General features: G+C 40.1%; 1 protein-coding gene across 8 annotated transcripts in view; it reads right to left on the reverse strand.

Moving 5' to 3' along the window:
* LOC143804537 (protocadherin Fat 4-like) overlaps positions 1–13,794 on the reverse strand; it is a 285,900-nt gene that overhangs the window by 204,788 nt on the left and 67,318 nt on the right. For all 8 annotated transcript variants that reach the window (XM_077282725.1, XM_077282731.1, XM_077282727.1 and 5 more), the window contains 8 exons: positions 12,108–12,269; positions 11,842–11,993; positions 11,318–11,489; positions 9,743–9,951; positions 6,423–6,605; positions 4,577–4,796; positions 3,386–3,519; positions 926–1,069 (listed from right to left, as the gene is read on the reverse strand). In XM_077282725.1, the coding sequence (XP_077138840.1) occupies positions 926–1,069; positions 3,386–3,519; positions 4,577–4,796; positions 6,423–6,605; positions 9,743–9,951; positions 11,318–11,489; positions 11,842–11,993; positions 12,108–12,269 (1,376 nt within the window). The remainder of the gene's footprint in view (positions 1–925; positions 1,070–3,385; positions 3,520–4,576; positions 4,797–6,422; positions 6,606–9,742; positions 9,952–11,317; positions 11,490–11,841; positions 11,994–12,107; positions 12,270–13,794) is intronic.

Raw genomic sequence — 13,794 nt, forward strand, 5'->3', positions numbered from 1 at the left:
TTTAATCCCTGGTTGTAACACACATCAACATCAAAATAAACTGCTACAGTGCCGGCGCCTGCCTGATGAATGTTAATTTTTTTTTCCAAACAATATTCTATGCAGTACGTAAAATAGGGGGCAGGTCCCTAAAGGATCAATTAAGAAAAATCACGGCACACGTGAATAGCTGCTCAAGGGTCCAAAATCAATTAAGTATATCAAAAACTTGGCACTCAAAGGAATTTTGGATCAAATTACTTAATTTTAATTGCAGTCCATGAATAATTACAAATGTTTCGGTCTCAATCAACCTTCATCAGTTTAACGACTGCACAGGTAAAGGGAAAGACAATGTGGACACAGTGTTCCATAGAGCAAGTATTCTAGCTTAGGCTACTTTCACACTAGCGTTAACTGCAATCCGCCACAATGCATCGTTTTGCCGAAAAAACGCATCCTGCAAAAGTGCTTGTAGGATGCGTTTTTTCCCCATAGACTTACATTAAGCGACGTATTGCGACGGATTGACACACGTCGCAACCGTCGTGCGACGGTTGCGCCATGTTGTGGCGGACCGTCGGGACCAAAAAACGCTACATGTAACATTTTTTGCTCACGAGGGTCCGCTTTTTCCGACTGCGCATGCGTGGCCGGAACTCCGCCCCCACCTCCCCGCACCTCACAATGGGGCAGCGGATGCGCTGGAAAAATGCATCCGCTGCCCCCGTTGTGCGGCGGAGACAACGCTAGCGTCGGGAACCTCGGCCCGACGCACCGCGATGGGCCGAGCCCGACGCTAGTGTGAAAGTAGCCTTACTGGAAAAAGGTCAGGATAGAAGGCAACAAGGTGAAGGCAGTATCCATCGCTTGTCCTGTGCATCAAAATAAACTCTACTTCATATCCCAAACTCCAACTCACAGAAAAAATATATAAAATTTGTACCTCATCCCTGTCTGTAGCTTCCACAGTTATTACAGATGATCCCACTGGACTCTTCACATCTATTTCAGCAAAGTATTTTTGCAGTGTAAATTGTGGCGCATTATCATTTTCATCCAGTATGTAAACTGTAAGAAGAGTTTTAGCCTGAAAGATACAAACAAATTAGACATCCGATCACTGGCTCACTTTTGTTATCTGCACCTCAAAAACATTTCTAAAATTCGACCTTTTCTTACTTTCGACTCTGCAAAAACTCTTACTGTTGCTCTTATTCATTCCCGTCTGGACTATTGTAACTCTCTACTAATCGGTCTCTGTCTTACCAAACTCTCCCCTCTCTGTCTGTCTTAAATCTGTCTTAAATGCTTCAGCCAGGATTATATTCCTCATCAACCGTTACACCAATGCCTCTAGCTTGTGCCATTCATTGCACTGGTTACCCATCCACTCCAGAATTCAATATAAACTTATCACTCTCACCCACAAAGCGTTGCACAGTTCAGCACCACCCTACATCTCCTCCCTGGTCTCAGTCTACCACCCTACCCGTGCTCTCCGTTCTGCTAATGGCCTAAGATTAACATCCTCAATAATCCGAACCTCCCACTCCCGTCTCCCAAGACTTCTCACGTGCTGCGCCAATTCTTTGGAATGTACTACCCAGGATAATTCGATTAATCCTCAATACCCACAGTTTTAAGCGTGTCCTAATAATGCATTTCTTCAGACTGGCCTACCGCCTCAACATATTTATCTAACTATCTCTGAGTTGGCCATTCAAAATTTTCTTCATAACCAGGACCCTCGTATCATGTTCTCATACCCTTTATGCATTTAATAGCCCTCTGTGTCTGTACTTTTACACAGTCTGTCTGATAACCGGTTCATGCAGCATTACACGATCACCAGATTTCTTACATTATGGCTGGTCAGAACAACAAAAGCAATTTTTACCATCCACCTTTCGTGTCTCCCCATTTCCTCATAGATTGTAAGCTTGTGAGCAGGGCCCTCACTCCTCTTGTTATCTGTTGTTTATGTGATTATTGTTATTCTGTAATGTCTTTTATTGTCTGTACAATTCCCCTCTAAAAATGTAAAGTGCTGCATAATATGTTGGCGCTATAGAAATAAAATTATTAAGCTCCTCAGGTGGTCTTGCGCGGCGACATCCACAATCACTTGCCATATTTCATTCACATGATTTTGCCTTTTTAGGTTCTTCCCCCTTTGTACATGTCATGTAAGTGATGTCACGTACATTGAGAAGCTAAGGTTCCCTTTAACATTGTGCATGCACACCAACAAATGCATACGCTGTGAGTGCCTGTCCTGCAGACTGCACATGTATGTGACTCATAGGCCCAACAGAGGGGTGTACTGTATATAGTAGAGAGTAGAGTGAGGTGTCGGTCATTAGTAACCAACTATATATACTCCATTGTTTTTAACCTTTAGAATACCGGGGTTGCAAACTAGATTTAAAAATTTTTTGGACAGCTTCTCGAAAAATTATGGATGACAAACTTTTTATGAACACGTTACATTACCACATGAAATCATTAGGATTATCAGTGATCTATGTCATGATTAAGGGAGCTTAGTCTCCAGAAACGCATTGAGATTCTTACTCATATGGCTCGTGCTGAAGTCTGTATCCTCTATGCTTAAAAGTTTGTGAATTAAGAAAACTCTTTTTTACGGATTCGGTGAAGCTGGACATTCTTTTCTTTTTTGAACCCTGGTCAGTACCTTCAGAAGAACTAGTGAAACATACTTTGAGGTGTCTCTATCCTGGATGTTTGCTACATGACTGGAGCAATGACTTCAGCAAATTTATATCCAAAAAGAGGTATAGCCAGGAATTAAATTAAATACGGTATGTGAACATTAATTCCCCTCCCTAGCTTTATTTTACAATATTTAAAAAATACACCTACCCAGTGAAAAAAGAAGGTTTGATACCAATATGATACACTGACCAACATTAATTTGCCTACAGATTCCCTGCAATAAACCTAGATAAATCCCTACCTGGCTGTGGAGGTTGGCACCCTAAAGAAAGATCTGGCGCCCCCACTCAACGTGGTCTATCCCTCACTTCCCTATCCAAGGTTGGAAAACAATATATAATAGAGTAGGGATGAAGAGAGCCTTTTGAATAAATACACTTTATAAAACACCTTGCAGAAATCTTGTATGGCAACAATAGTCATAAACCATTCGTAATCATAGCTCATGCTCCACCAAGTAGTCCACAGATATAATACATCCATCAGGTATGTGCCCTATTGGGCAATATAAACCACACTAGGCAGTAAAGAATGACTTCAGGCAATATAGGATGGCATTACTGTTGGAGTACAAGTATAGGTTTATTAATATAGTTTTGATAAGACTATTAAGACCTATTAAAGTAACCTCCTATATTGTACATGCAGGATCTCACTGTCCCCTCACCTGGTAGAAAGGAGCCGTCTTGTTATTTTTGGCTGTAAGAGTTAGTATGGACCTTTCCTTTATTTCATGGTCAAGCTGACGTTTAACGAAAATGTTTCCAAGCAGTCCATCTACATCAAACTGATCACCTTCATCTGTCCTCAGAGAAACGGAGAGAACGTCAGCAACCATTAAGTCACATGGTAATAGTATTGTGTCGCTACATGTACAGTGGTAGAATGGGATATTCATCAGGCAGGTAATGGATATGTATGGTTTAGGGTTCAGTAGGACATTATAACAGAAAATAAGAGACCAACAATCATAATGAGGCTATGTTCACTCGTTGCATTTTTGAACTGCTTTTTTGCTGCTTTTTATGCAAATAAAAGCTGATTTTAATTTGAAACACACAATTTCTTTTTTTTTTACCGACTGAATTTTGTTTTTGCAGGTTTTTTCACCATAGAAAACAATGAGAAAGGGCAAAAATGCTGCAGAGACCACAACCAAGCGTTTTTGTTGCTTTTTGGTGCATAAGACGAAGCTTGTTAAACATATAAGTTATATAACACATATAATAGGTCTCAAAAAAAGGCAGCAAAATCCTGCTCTTTGTAAGCAGCTTCTTTACTGCCAAGAGAGCATTTTTTGCCTGCAGAAAAAAATCGAAGCAAAAACGTAACTTGTGAACATTAGTGATGAGCGAGTATACTCGTTGCTCGGGTGGTCTCCGAGTATTTGTGACTGCTCGGAGATTTAGTTTTTGTTGATGCAGCTGCATGATTTACAGCTTCTAGCCAGCCTGAGTACATGTGGGGGTTGCCTGGTTGCTAGGGAATCCCCACATGTAATCAAGCTGTCTAGTAGCTGCAAATCATGCAGCTGCGGCAAGGAAAACTAAATCTCCGAGCAGTCACAAATACTCGGAGACCACCCGAGCAACGAGTATACTCGCTCATCACTAGTGAACATAACCTAAAAAAATAGAAACAACTAAAAAAATAGATTATTAAAAAAAAAAGTTTCACAAGTAAAACCAAAGAAATGGCAAGGTTAGAGAATGTTAGAGGTAGGCTTATGTACCAGTAGATATTCAGCCATGAACAGAATAGAAATTATTTGGCAGGCGGTTGGTGGCAGGGAGCAGCCGTACATCACTGCTTTATCACGATATTACACATATAAAATGATATAACACATTTACATTACCAAACAGACTGTAGACTATAAAAGCATTATCTCCACTGTCTTCATCAGTTGCTGTGATTTGGCCAATTACTGTGCCGATTGGTGCACTTTCTCCGACATACATATCGCCATGAGGTGGAAACACGGGCGCCCAGTCATTCACATCCAGTACTTGGATAACGAGAGTAACATAGCCTTGTTTCTTATGTGGAATTCCATCATCCTCGGCCGAAATGAAAATCTACCCATGTAAAAAAATCCACAGTAATACATTTTATTTGAAAATATTCATATAAAATAGGAATATGTTTGATATCTTAAACACCGTCCTTGACTTCTACTTCCATAACATGATTCAGGACGCTATTATCCTACAGATTAACCCAATATCTGTAGCTTAATAGCATTTTTTCAGGTGACAGGTTCCCTTTAAAATCCTGAAAGTTCACTAAATAAAGATGACCTTTTTGCTATTTTTTTGCTAAATAAAGGTATTTAGAAAATATTTGTAATATTTATATATCTGTATTTTATTTGTTTTATTCAATTTCTCGGAGAACCCCTTTAACAACCTTCTAAGTGGATTACACGGCTACTATAGGAGAAAATACGATAGATCCAGCAGGAAATTCAAGTAAAAATTCTTGTTTATTTCTTCATATTAAAATATAGATAATGGTAAACCACTCAAAAAGTATTACACAGCAACACGCATAAAAAGTTCATGGAGTGGCAGCGTTTTTCGACAAGTTTCGACTTGATGTCTTAATCATGGATACTATGACCTGAATTTTCAGAGTGCTACAGTCTCATGAGTTCTAATGCTATATGCACACGTTGCGGAATTGTCCCGGAAATTTCCGTGGCAATTCCGCAACTCCCTGCTGCGGGTAAAACGCATGCAGAAACACTAGCGTTTTGCAAGCGTAATTAGCTTGCAGAATGCCACAGTTTTCCAAGCGATCTGTAGCGTCCTTGGAAAAATGATTGACAGGTTGGTCACACTTGTCAAACATAGTGTTTGACAAGTGTGACCAACTTTTTACTATTGATGCTGCCTATGCAGCATCAATAGTAAAAAGATATAATGTTAAAAATAATTTAAAAAAATAAAAAATCGTGATATTCTCTCCTTCCGGCGGCCCCCGCAGCCTTCCCGCTCCTCGCGATGCTCCCGGCAGCTCTCGTTCCCAGTGATGCCTGGCGACAATGACCCCAGATGACGTAGCATCACGCGAGACCGCTACATCATCACAGGTCATTGTCGCAAGGCATTACTGGGAACTGGAGCTGCCGGGAGCATCGCTAAGGCCTGGGCTGGATCCGAGGCCGCCAGAAGGTGAGTAAATAACTTTTTTATTTTAATTCTTTTTTTAGGGCCGGGAGTAGAGTCTCCTCTCCTCCACCCTGGGTATCATCTGCACATGATCCACTTACTTTGAGCATGGTGGGCATAGCTCCATGCGGGAAGTAAGCGGATCAATGCATTTCTATGTGTTCGGAATCGCCGCGACTCCGCACAAAGAATGAGCATGCTACGTATTTTTCATGCTGCATTAGCACAGCATTGCGGAATTCCATTGAATTCAATGGGTTGTTTTGTGTATGTGTTTTTGCGGCGAAAAAACGCTGCAAAAACGCATACAATCTGCAACGTGTGCACATAGCCTAAGAGATCAAATTAAGGTTGTATGCAGTTTGTATTGTGAAATCTGGTGACAGATCCACTTTAAAGGGTGTTGGATTGTAATTACATGGGTGGGTCGACCTCCCACCATCTCTTACTGACGCGGAATCGTTTGATAAAGTTGCATATACACAGTAAGATACATTTTCTGCTCTGAATCCATCTATTTGTAGCTCTGACCTCAAATTCATGAGTTCCATTTTCAAAATCAAAGGTTGTAGTAGCAAAGACCATTCCATTGGTAGCATCTATAGAAAATAAGTGATTCTGACTGTTCAGGATGGAGTATGTGAGAAAACCATTTTTGCCTGGATCATTATCCGTCGCCTGCACCTGAGCAATGAATGTAGGAACACTCTGCTCCTACAAAAAAGGACATGAAAAAAAGCAAAGGTAAGTAATACATAAGTAATGATGCATTTTATTAGCTCAGTTGATAAATCTATTTCTTTTACTTGCAGTAAAATCTGCTAGAAAAAAATAAACATTCAACGAGATTTTCAGCAGACATTGATCATAGTCATGCCATGATTGTCACTGTGTATAGACACACACACATTTGCACACATATTGCATACATTCAATCATGCTCGGACTGGCCCACAAGGTAACAGGGGAATCCCCTGGTGGGCCAGAGATATAGGTAAATTTGTGAACGAGGGTAGTGTGATATTTGTATGTAAGTGGGCCCCCAAAGTCAGTGTTACTGGTGGGCCCTTGGCACCCCAGTCCGGCCCTGCATTCAATATAAATAAACACACTAACCACATACAGGTGCTTCTCACAAAATTAGAATATCATCAAAAAGTTAATTTATTTCAGTTCTTCAATACAAAAAGTGAAACTCATATATTATATAGAGCCATTACAAACAGAGTGATCTATTTCAAGTGTTTATTTCTGTTAATGTTGATGATTATGGGTTACAGCCAATGAAAACCCAAAAGTCATTATGGTGATCTATTGAGGAAGAAGTCATATAGACTATGAAACACGTTGAGAATAAACCACCATCTCTTATCTTCAAGACTAGTAATGGGCGAACCCCCCGATGTTCGGGATCGGCGTGTTCGCCCGAGTTTTTCTGTAAAGTTCAAGTTCGGGGCCGGAGATGACGCAAACTTGCGTCCGAACCCCGAACTTGGACTTTACAGATATGGGATGGGGCGGGAGTCGGGGCTGTAAAAGAAAGCATAAAAAAGTTTGGACTCGAACTGGATCCAAACTGTAACACGGATTTCCAATGGAAACCCGTGTTCGGGACCTTTTGACCGAACACTATGTTTTCGGTACGGTCCTGAACTTTACAGTTCGGGTTCGCCCATCCCTATTCAAGACGTCTGGTTTCTAATTCATTCAGCAGTGCGGATTATATCCACAAATTGCCTAAATGTATTATTCCTGATACGGTTACCTGACTGACCCGTGGATCTGCTGCAGCTGATAAATGGATTGCATTTACATGCTTTAGCACAAGGATGTATCAGGTGAGCACCATCTGATTTTTTTATCTCAAAGGTCTATTGGATAAGACCTTATTTTGCGCTCATCTCTCCTGCAGTTTTCCTGCATAATATGGGGAGAGGCATGGAATGTGATGGAGAGAGCCATGGAATATTATGGGGAAAGGAACGGAATATAATGGGGAGAGCCATGGAATATAATGGGGAGAGGCATAGAATATGATAGGGGGCCATGGATTATTATGGGGAGAGCCATGGAATATGATAGGGGGAGAGCCATGGAATATTATGAATATATACCAATATACCAGGATGGGCAACATATACCATGATGGGAGAATATATAACAGGATGTGGGAATATATACCTGATGGGGACAGATACCAGGATGAGGGACATAAACCTGGATGGGGGACAGATATCAGGATGAGGGACAATACTAGGATGCACTATATGGGGCTAATATACTGTGGAGAAATATTTGGGGCACATTATAGTGTAGTGCACTATATATGGGGCCATTATACTGTGGAGCTCATTGTACTGTAGGATATGGGACCATTATACTGTGGGGCACATTATACTGTGATGCACTATATAGGGCCATTATACTGTGGGGCACTGTGTGGGGCCATTATACTTTGGTGCATTATATGCAGCCATTATACTGTGGGGTACTATATGGGGCCATTATACTGTAGAGCAATATACGGGGCACATTATAGTGTGGTGCACTATATGGGGCTATTATACTGTGGGGCACATTGTACTGTATGTCATTAAATGGGGCCATTATACTGTGGGGCACATTATACTTTGGTGCACTATATGGTGCCATTATACTATAAGGCAATATATCGGGCCATTATACTGTGGTGCACTATATTGGGCCATTATACTGTGGGGTGCTATATGGAGCCATTATACTGTGGTGCACTATATGGGGCTATTATACTGTGGCGTACTATATGGGGCCATTATACTGTGGTGCACTATATTGGGCCATTATACTGTGGGGTACTATATGGAGCCATTATACTGTGGTGCACTATATGGGGCTATTATACTGTGGCATACTATATGGGGCCATTATACTGTGGTGCACTATATGGGGCCATTTAACTGGGGGTACTATATGAGGCTATTATACTGTGGTGCACTATATGGGGCCATTATACTGTGGGGTACTATATGGGACCTTCATACTGTGGGGTACTATATGGGGCCATTAGACTGTGAGGCACTATATGAGGCCATTCTACTGTGGGGTGCTATATGGGGCCATTATACTATGGGGCACTATATGAAGTCATTATACTGTGGGTTACTATATGGGGCAATTATACTGTGAGGCACTATATTATGCCATTATACTGTGTGGTTCTATATGGGGCACTTTGTACTGTAGGTCATTATATGTGGCCATTATACTGTGGGGCACATTACACTGTGGTGCACTATATGGTGCCATTATACTGTTGGGCAATATATTGGGCCATTAGAATGTTGTGCACTATATAGGGCCACTATACTGTGAGGAACTATATGGGGCTATGATACTGTGTGGTACTGTATGAGGCCATTATACTGTTGGGCACTATATTTCACAATTTCAGCCAAATTTCCATTTTTTTCACAAATATACGCAAGTCATATAGAAGAAATGTTACCACTATCATGAAGTACAATATGTCACAAAAAAAACAATCTTAGAATCAGTGGGATCCGTTGAAGCGTTCCAGAATTATTACCTCATAAAGTAACACTGGTCAGAATTGTAAAATTTGGCCTTGTCATGATGGTGAAAACAGGCTTGGAGGTTGAAGCAATTAATATTTTACATTTTTTTAATTGTTAAAAATAAATGTCCTTTTTGATGGCACCTTACCTTTAAGAAAGGGTTACCCAGTAGTGGACAACTCCTTTCATGCATTCACCCTTGACCAATCATCATTCTCACATATCTCCAGAGTCAGGAGGAGTGTTATATTTTTTTGTATATCACTTTAATTTTTTACTTTAATCAAGTAATCTCACCTCTTTTACTGTCACTTTTTCCAGAGAGTTGTTGAAGACAGGAGCATATTGATTAGCACTGATAACAGTCACATGTACAATGGCTTCACTGTAGATCCAGGGTCTTTGTGAATCCGCTGCCTTCACAGTCACATTACGAGGAAAATCTTCGATATTTAAAAGTTTCTTTGTTCTTATTATTCCAGACGATGGATCAATGTCAAAATACTCTACATGTAATACACACACAGACTATTTTATAAAATGCAGATCATCGTTCACTTCTAGATTACACCATTTACTGCAGACTCAGCCAAAGCTTACAATGATTTAACTACTATAGACAATGTGTAAATCTATAGGACAGCCTATGTCAATATATTGATATTGGGCAATATAAAAAATTCACACAACACGGCGGTGCAAAAAGGACCAACATATACAGCAGTAAATATTAAGGCATTTTGTAACACACAAATATTAAAGGGAATCTGTAGGATAAACTTTTGTAAGCGTCTATATTGGCATGCAGGTCATAAGAAGCTGAATTAAATATAATTAAATAATATAATTAGCAAAATTTATAATAATATCATTATATTGTATTATTATTATATTATACTCATTAAATTATAATAACATAATATAATTATATAATTAAATCATTAAATATAATTATAATAATTGCTATATGCGATCCGATATTTTATTCCAAAAAAATCCACATTTTTCTTAATGTGTTAATTATCTGCTAAGATCTATGGGCCGGACATAGGTCTGAGAATCTGCCTCCAGAGCTTATTTTAAATAAAAGGGGACGTTACCAGTGTAATGACTGCCAGTCTGCTTTCCTGATCTACATGTCTCACACTGGTAACACCCCCTTTCATTTAAAACAATCTCTGGAGGCAGAATTTCTGGGAGATCTATGTCCGGCCCATAGATCGTAACAGCTCATTTGTATATTAAAAAATATGTGGATTTCTCTGGAATCTAATGATCTGCATGTGCATGTAGGTGACTTACGAAGGCTGATCCTGCTTGCAGATCTCCTTTAAAAAAATGTATGCCTCTACGGATCTCAATTTTGTATACTTACACAGAAGTTTTAAAATATATTAGCAAACTTTATAATCATAGTGTAACACTCGGCTATTTCCTGCAGTCCCATAAACAATGAATGGAGCCGTGGTTGACCATACGCACCTCCGCTCCATTCAAGGTAGGCTTCTGCAGAGATCAATTTATCGAGATGATTGTGGGTTCCAGAGGTCGGATTCCCAAGTCAGTCAGTAAGTTAGTCTTTATCCCATGAATAGGAAGTAAGAAGAGAGGAGGCGCCGGATCAAGACCAGGGACGCCCATTGGACTGGACCGCCCCATCGGTGAGTATGATAAAAGCTATTTTTTGCTTTCTGGAGACATTGGGGACATATAGATGGTATTCTAGTATGCTGTCACGTAGGGATTACAGGTGCTGGCCCTACTTTACATGGGAAAAACCTGGTGACAGGTTCTCTTTAAATGCCTGAACTCTTTAAAACACCACATACATCTTGGTCCGGTTGTATTTTTTCGTCTGATGATCAGTCTTACCTTTAGCCGTCTCTTCCTGTATGCTGTAATTGAGCGATGAGTGTAGATAAAATGCCTTGATCTGTATTAGATATGTGTGAGGCGCAGTCCAGTTACTGAGCGGTTCAGGATTATAATATTCTGCTGAGAAAACCGGGACAGTAACATTGCTCGATGATATCACCACAAATACCTTGAAATACAAAAATGAAATATAGATGAAAAGATCTATTATAATTATTCCATGTTATTGGTCTTAATATCGATAGATATATGATATATGATCTAAGGTTCTGTTCAGATTTCATGGCTTCTGTTCATAGTGAAAAACACACAGCTGTGTCGTATCCATAGAACTTCAAAGGAAACCACGGCCGGTTATCCAAATACTTATAGGGAGGCCTGTTGGGGTCCCATATAGTAGAGGTTTTCGGCATTTTGAGAACAAGTGCGGAGCTGCGTGCTGTCTGTGCTTTCACGGCCATCTCTTACAGAATCCCCATCAGTTTGGGATGTGTGAACAGAGCCTCGGCAATGTGCAGTACCTTAACGGACGTGGATAGAGGTGGTTCTCCACTGTCAGTGCAAGTGACCGTGATCACATAGTACTCGGGGAAGCTGTGCAGTGGGAGGTCCTTTGTTAGAAAGATGTGACCAGTTGCATTTGCTATTGAAAAAAGGTTCTCCCTGCTTTCACCTAAAACAAAGAATTTTATATTTTTTGTTAAAATTGAAAAATAAACCATAATATGGAACTGATTAATAGGAAATTGTGTTACTAAGTTCTATTGGGGAAAAACAAGACCTGCACCTGAAATAGAATAGTGGATTCCTTCATCCATATTTTGATTTTCTTTTTTCGCATTTATATCAAGAATCATACTTCCAGTTGCAAATTCACCATCCCATATTACAATATGGTATACTGGATATTCCACCATCGGCCCGTCCTCATTGACATCTTCTACAAACACTGAAAAAATGAACAAGAGTGGTTGTAAGGATCTAAGGTCAAGTCTCATCAGGGTCTGTATTAATTTGTCTATAATATACATACATGGGAGACACCTATAAATTACCTGCAGCGGCGCTGGGTGGAGCCGGCTGTGGTGGAAACGGACTATTCTCTTCTATTCTTATGGTCCCTGGCCGCATCATTAAAGTATGTCTTTGGAATGCTGAAATGTCTCAGAGGAAAATATACCTGGAGGCAATTGAGCAGCCGGGCTGATTCACGCCCCCGGAAGAAGCTAAGGGCAAAACGCGTCGGGGAGACAGGGGAGCACTGAATCACCCGGCACCATCTAATTTACTGCCCTAACATACCTACGATTCACGGCTGTGAGGTAATATTTTCTATGATTTGTGGTTTATATATGAGTATGGTCTATGATGTATGCCCTGTCAGGGCACTGTTGAATGGTTAATTTCCACCTCATATATTTGGCAAATTTGGCAATGCTTTAATAGATAATAGCATGAGCTAACCTTAATAAGCATTAGGCTCTCATTTTTGCTGTGTTCTGTGGCATATATTTATGTAATATGATTGAGGGTGTTATTCTGGTCCCCTGGGTATTTTTTGTATTTTATGTACCATACCTGTTTCCTGTTTTCTTTTAATTTTTGTTAATAAAATAAGATATATTTTGGTATTTTTTGGTCCTCTTCTTTGGGCTCAGGGGTTACTTCGTACTGAGTTTCCCATATGTTGTCTAGAGGGCTCTGATTCATGTCGTCTATGGTTTGGGAAGCATGAATCAGGTTCCCTTTAACCCCTTCACGACCTATGACGTATATGTACATATAGGTCCGATGCTGAGCCTGCATAATTTCCGGCACATGATAGCTGATTTGATCAGCTATCATGTGACCCTAACAGTCGCAGGTGGAATTGCAATCCACCCGCCGCTGTTAACATGATAAATGCAGCTGTCAATCTCTGACAGCAGAATTTAACACGAGCGCGCCAGAAGCGCATCACAAACCCCACCCATCTGCACCCCTGTCACATGATTGTGGGGTTCCCGATGGGTTGGTAGGAGACCCCCGTGCAGGAGGCCCCTGTGGTTGTCACTGTCAATTTGCTATGAGCGCCGCCTGGTGGCCGGCGTTCACAGCAGATGATCATTTCTGCTACACGTCGCAGGGCTTCAGCACAAGAGATCAAAAGATCCTAGCTTCAAGTCTACTAAGAACTATTGAAGCAAGTTAATTAGTAGGATAAAAAAATATGTTATAATGTTATAAATATTTAAATATATATATTATAACAGCTATTTACCCTATTGAATATTTATTAATTTATCTATACTTATTGAACATTATTTTTTTCCATGTTTAGGAATGGAAAATGATTATACAAAATGCTAAAGGATGTATTATATTACAAACTTTCATATATTCACATGTCCTATTGATTTATACAAGATGTTACCGGTACAAAAGTTCTAATGATAGTTAGACTTTAGGTCACAAATGTAATTATATTCCTGAGT

Source organism: Ranitomeya variabilis, chromosome 2 (assembly GCF_051348905.1).
Source record: "Ranitomeya variabilis isolate aRanVar5 chromosome 2, aRanVar5.hap1, whole genome shotgun sequence".
Lineage (NCBI taxonomy): Eukaryota > Metazoa > Chordata > Amphibia > Anura > Dendrobatidae > Ranitomeya > Ranitomeya variabilis.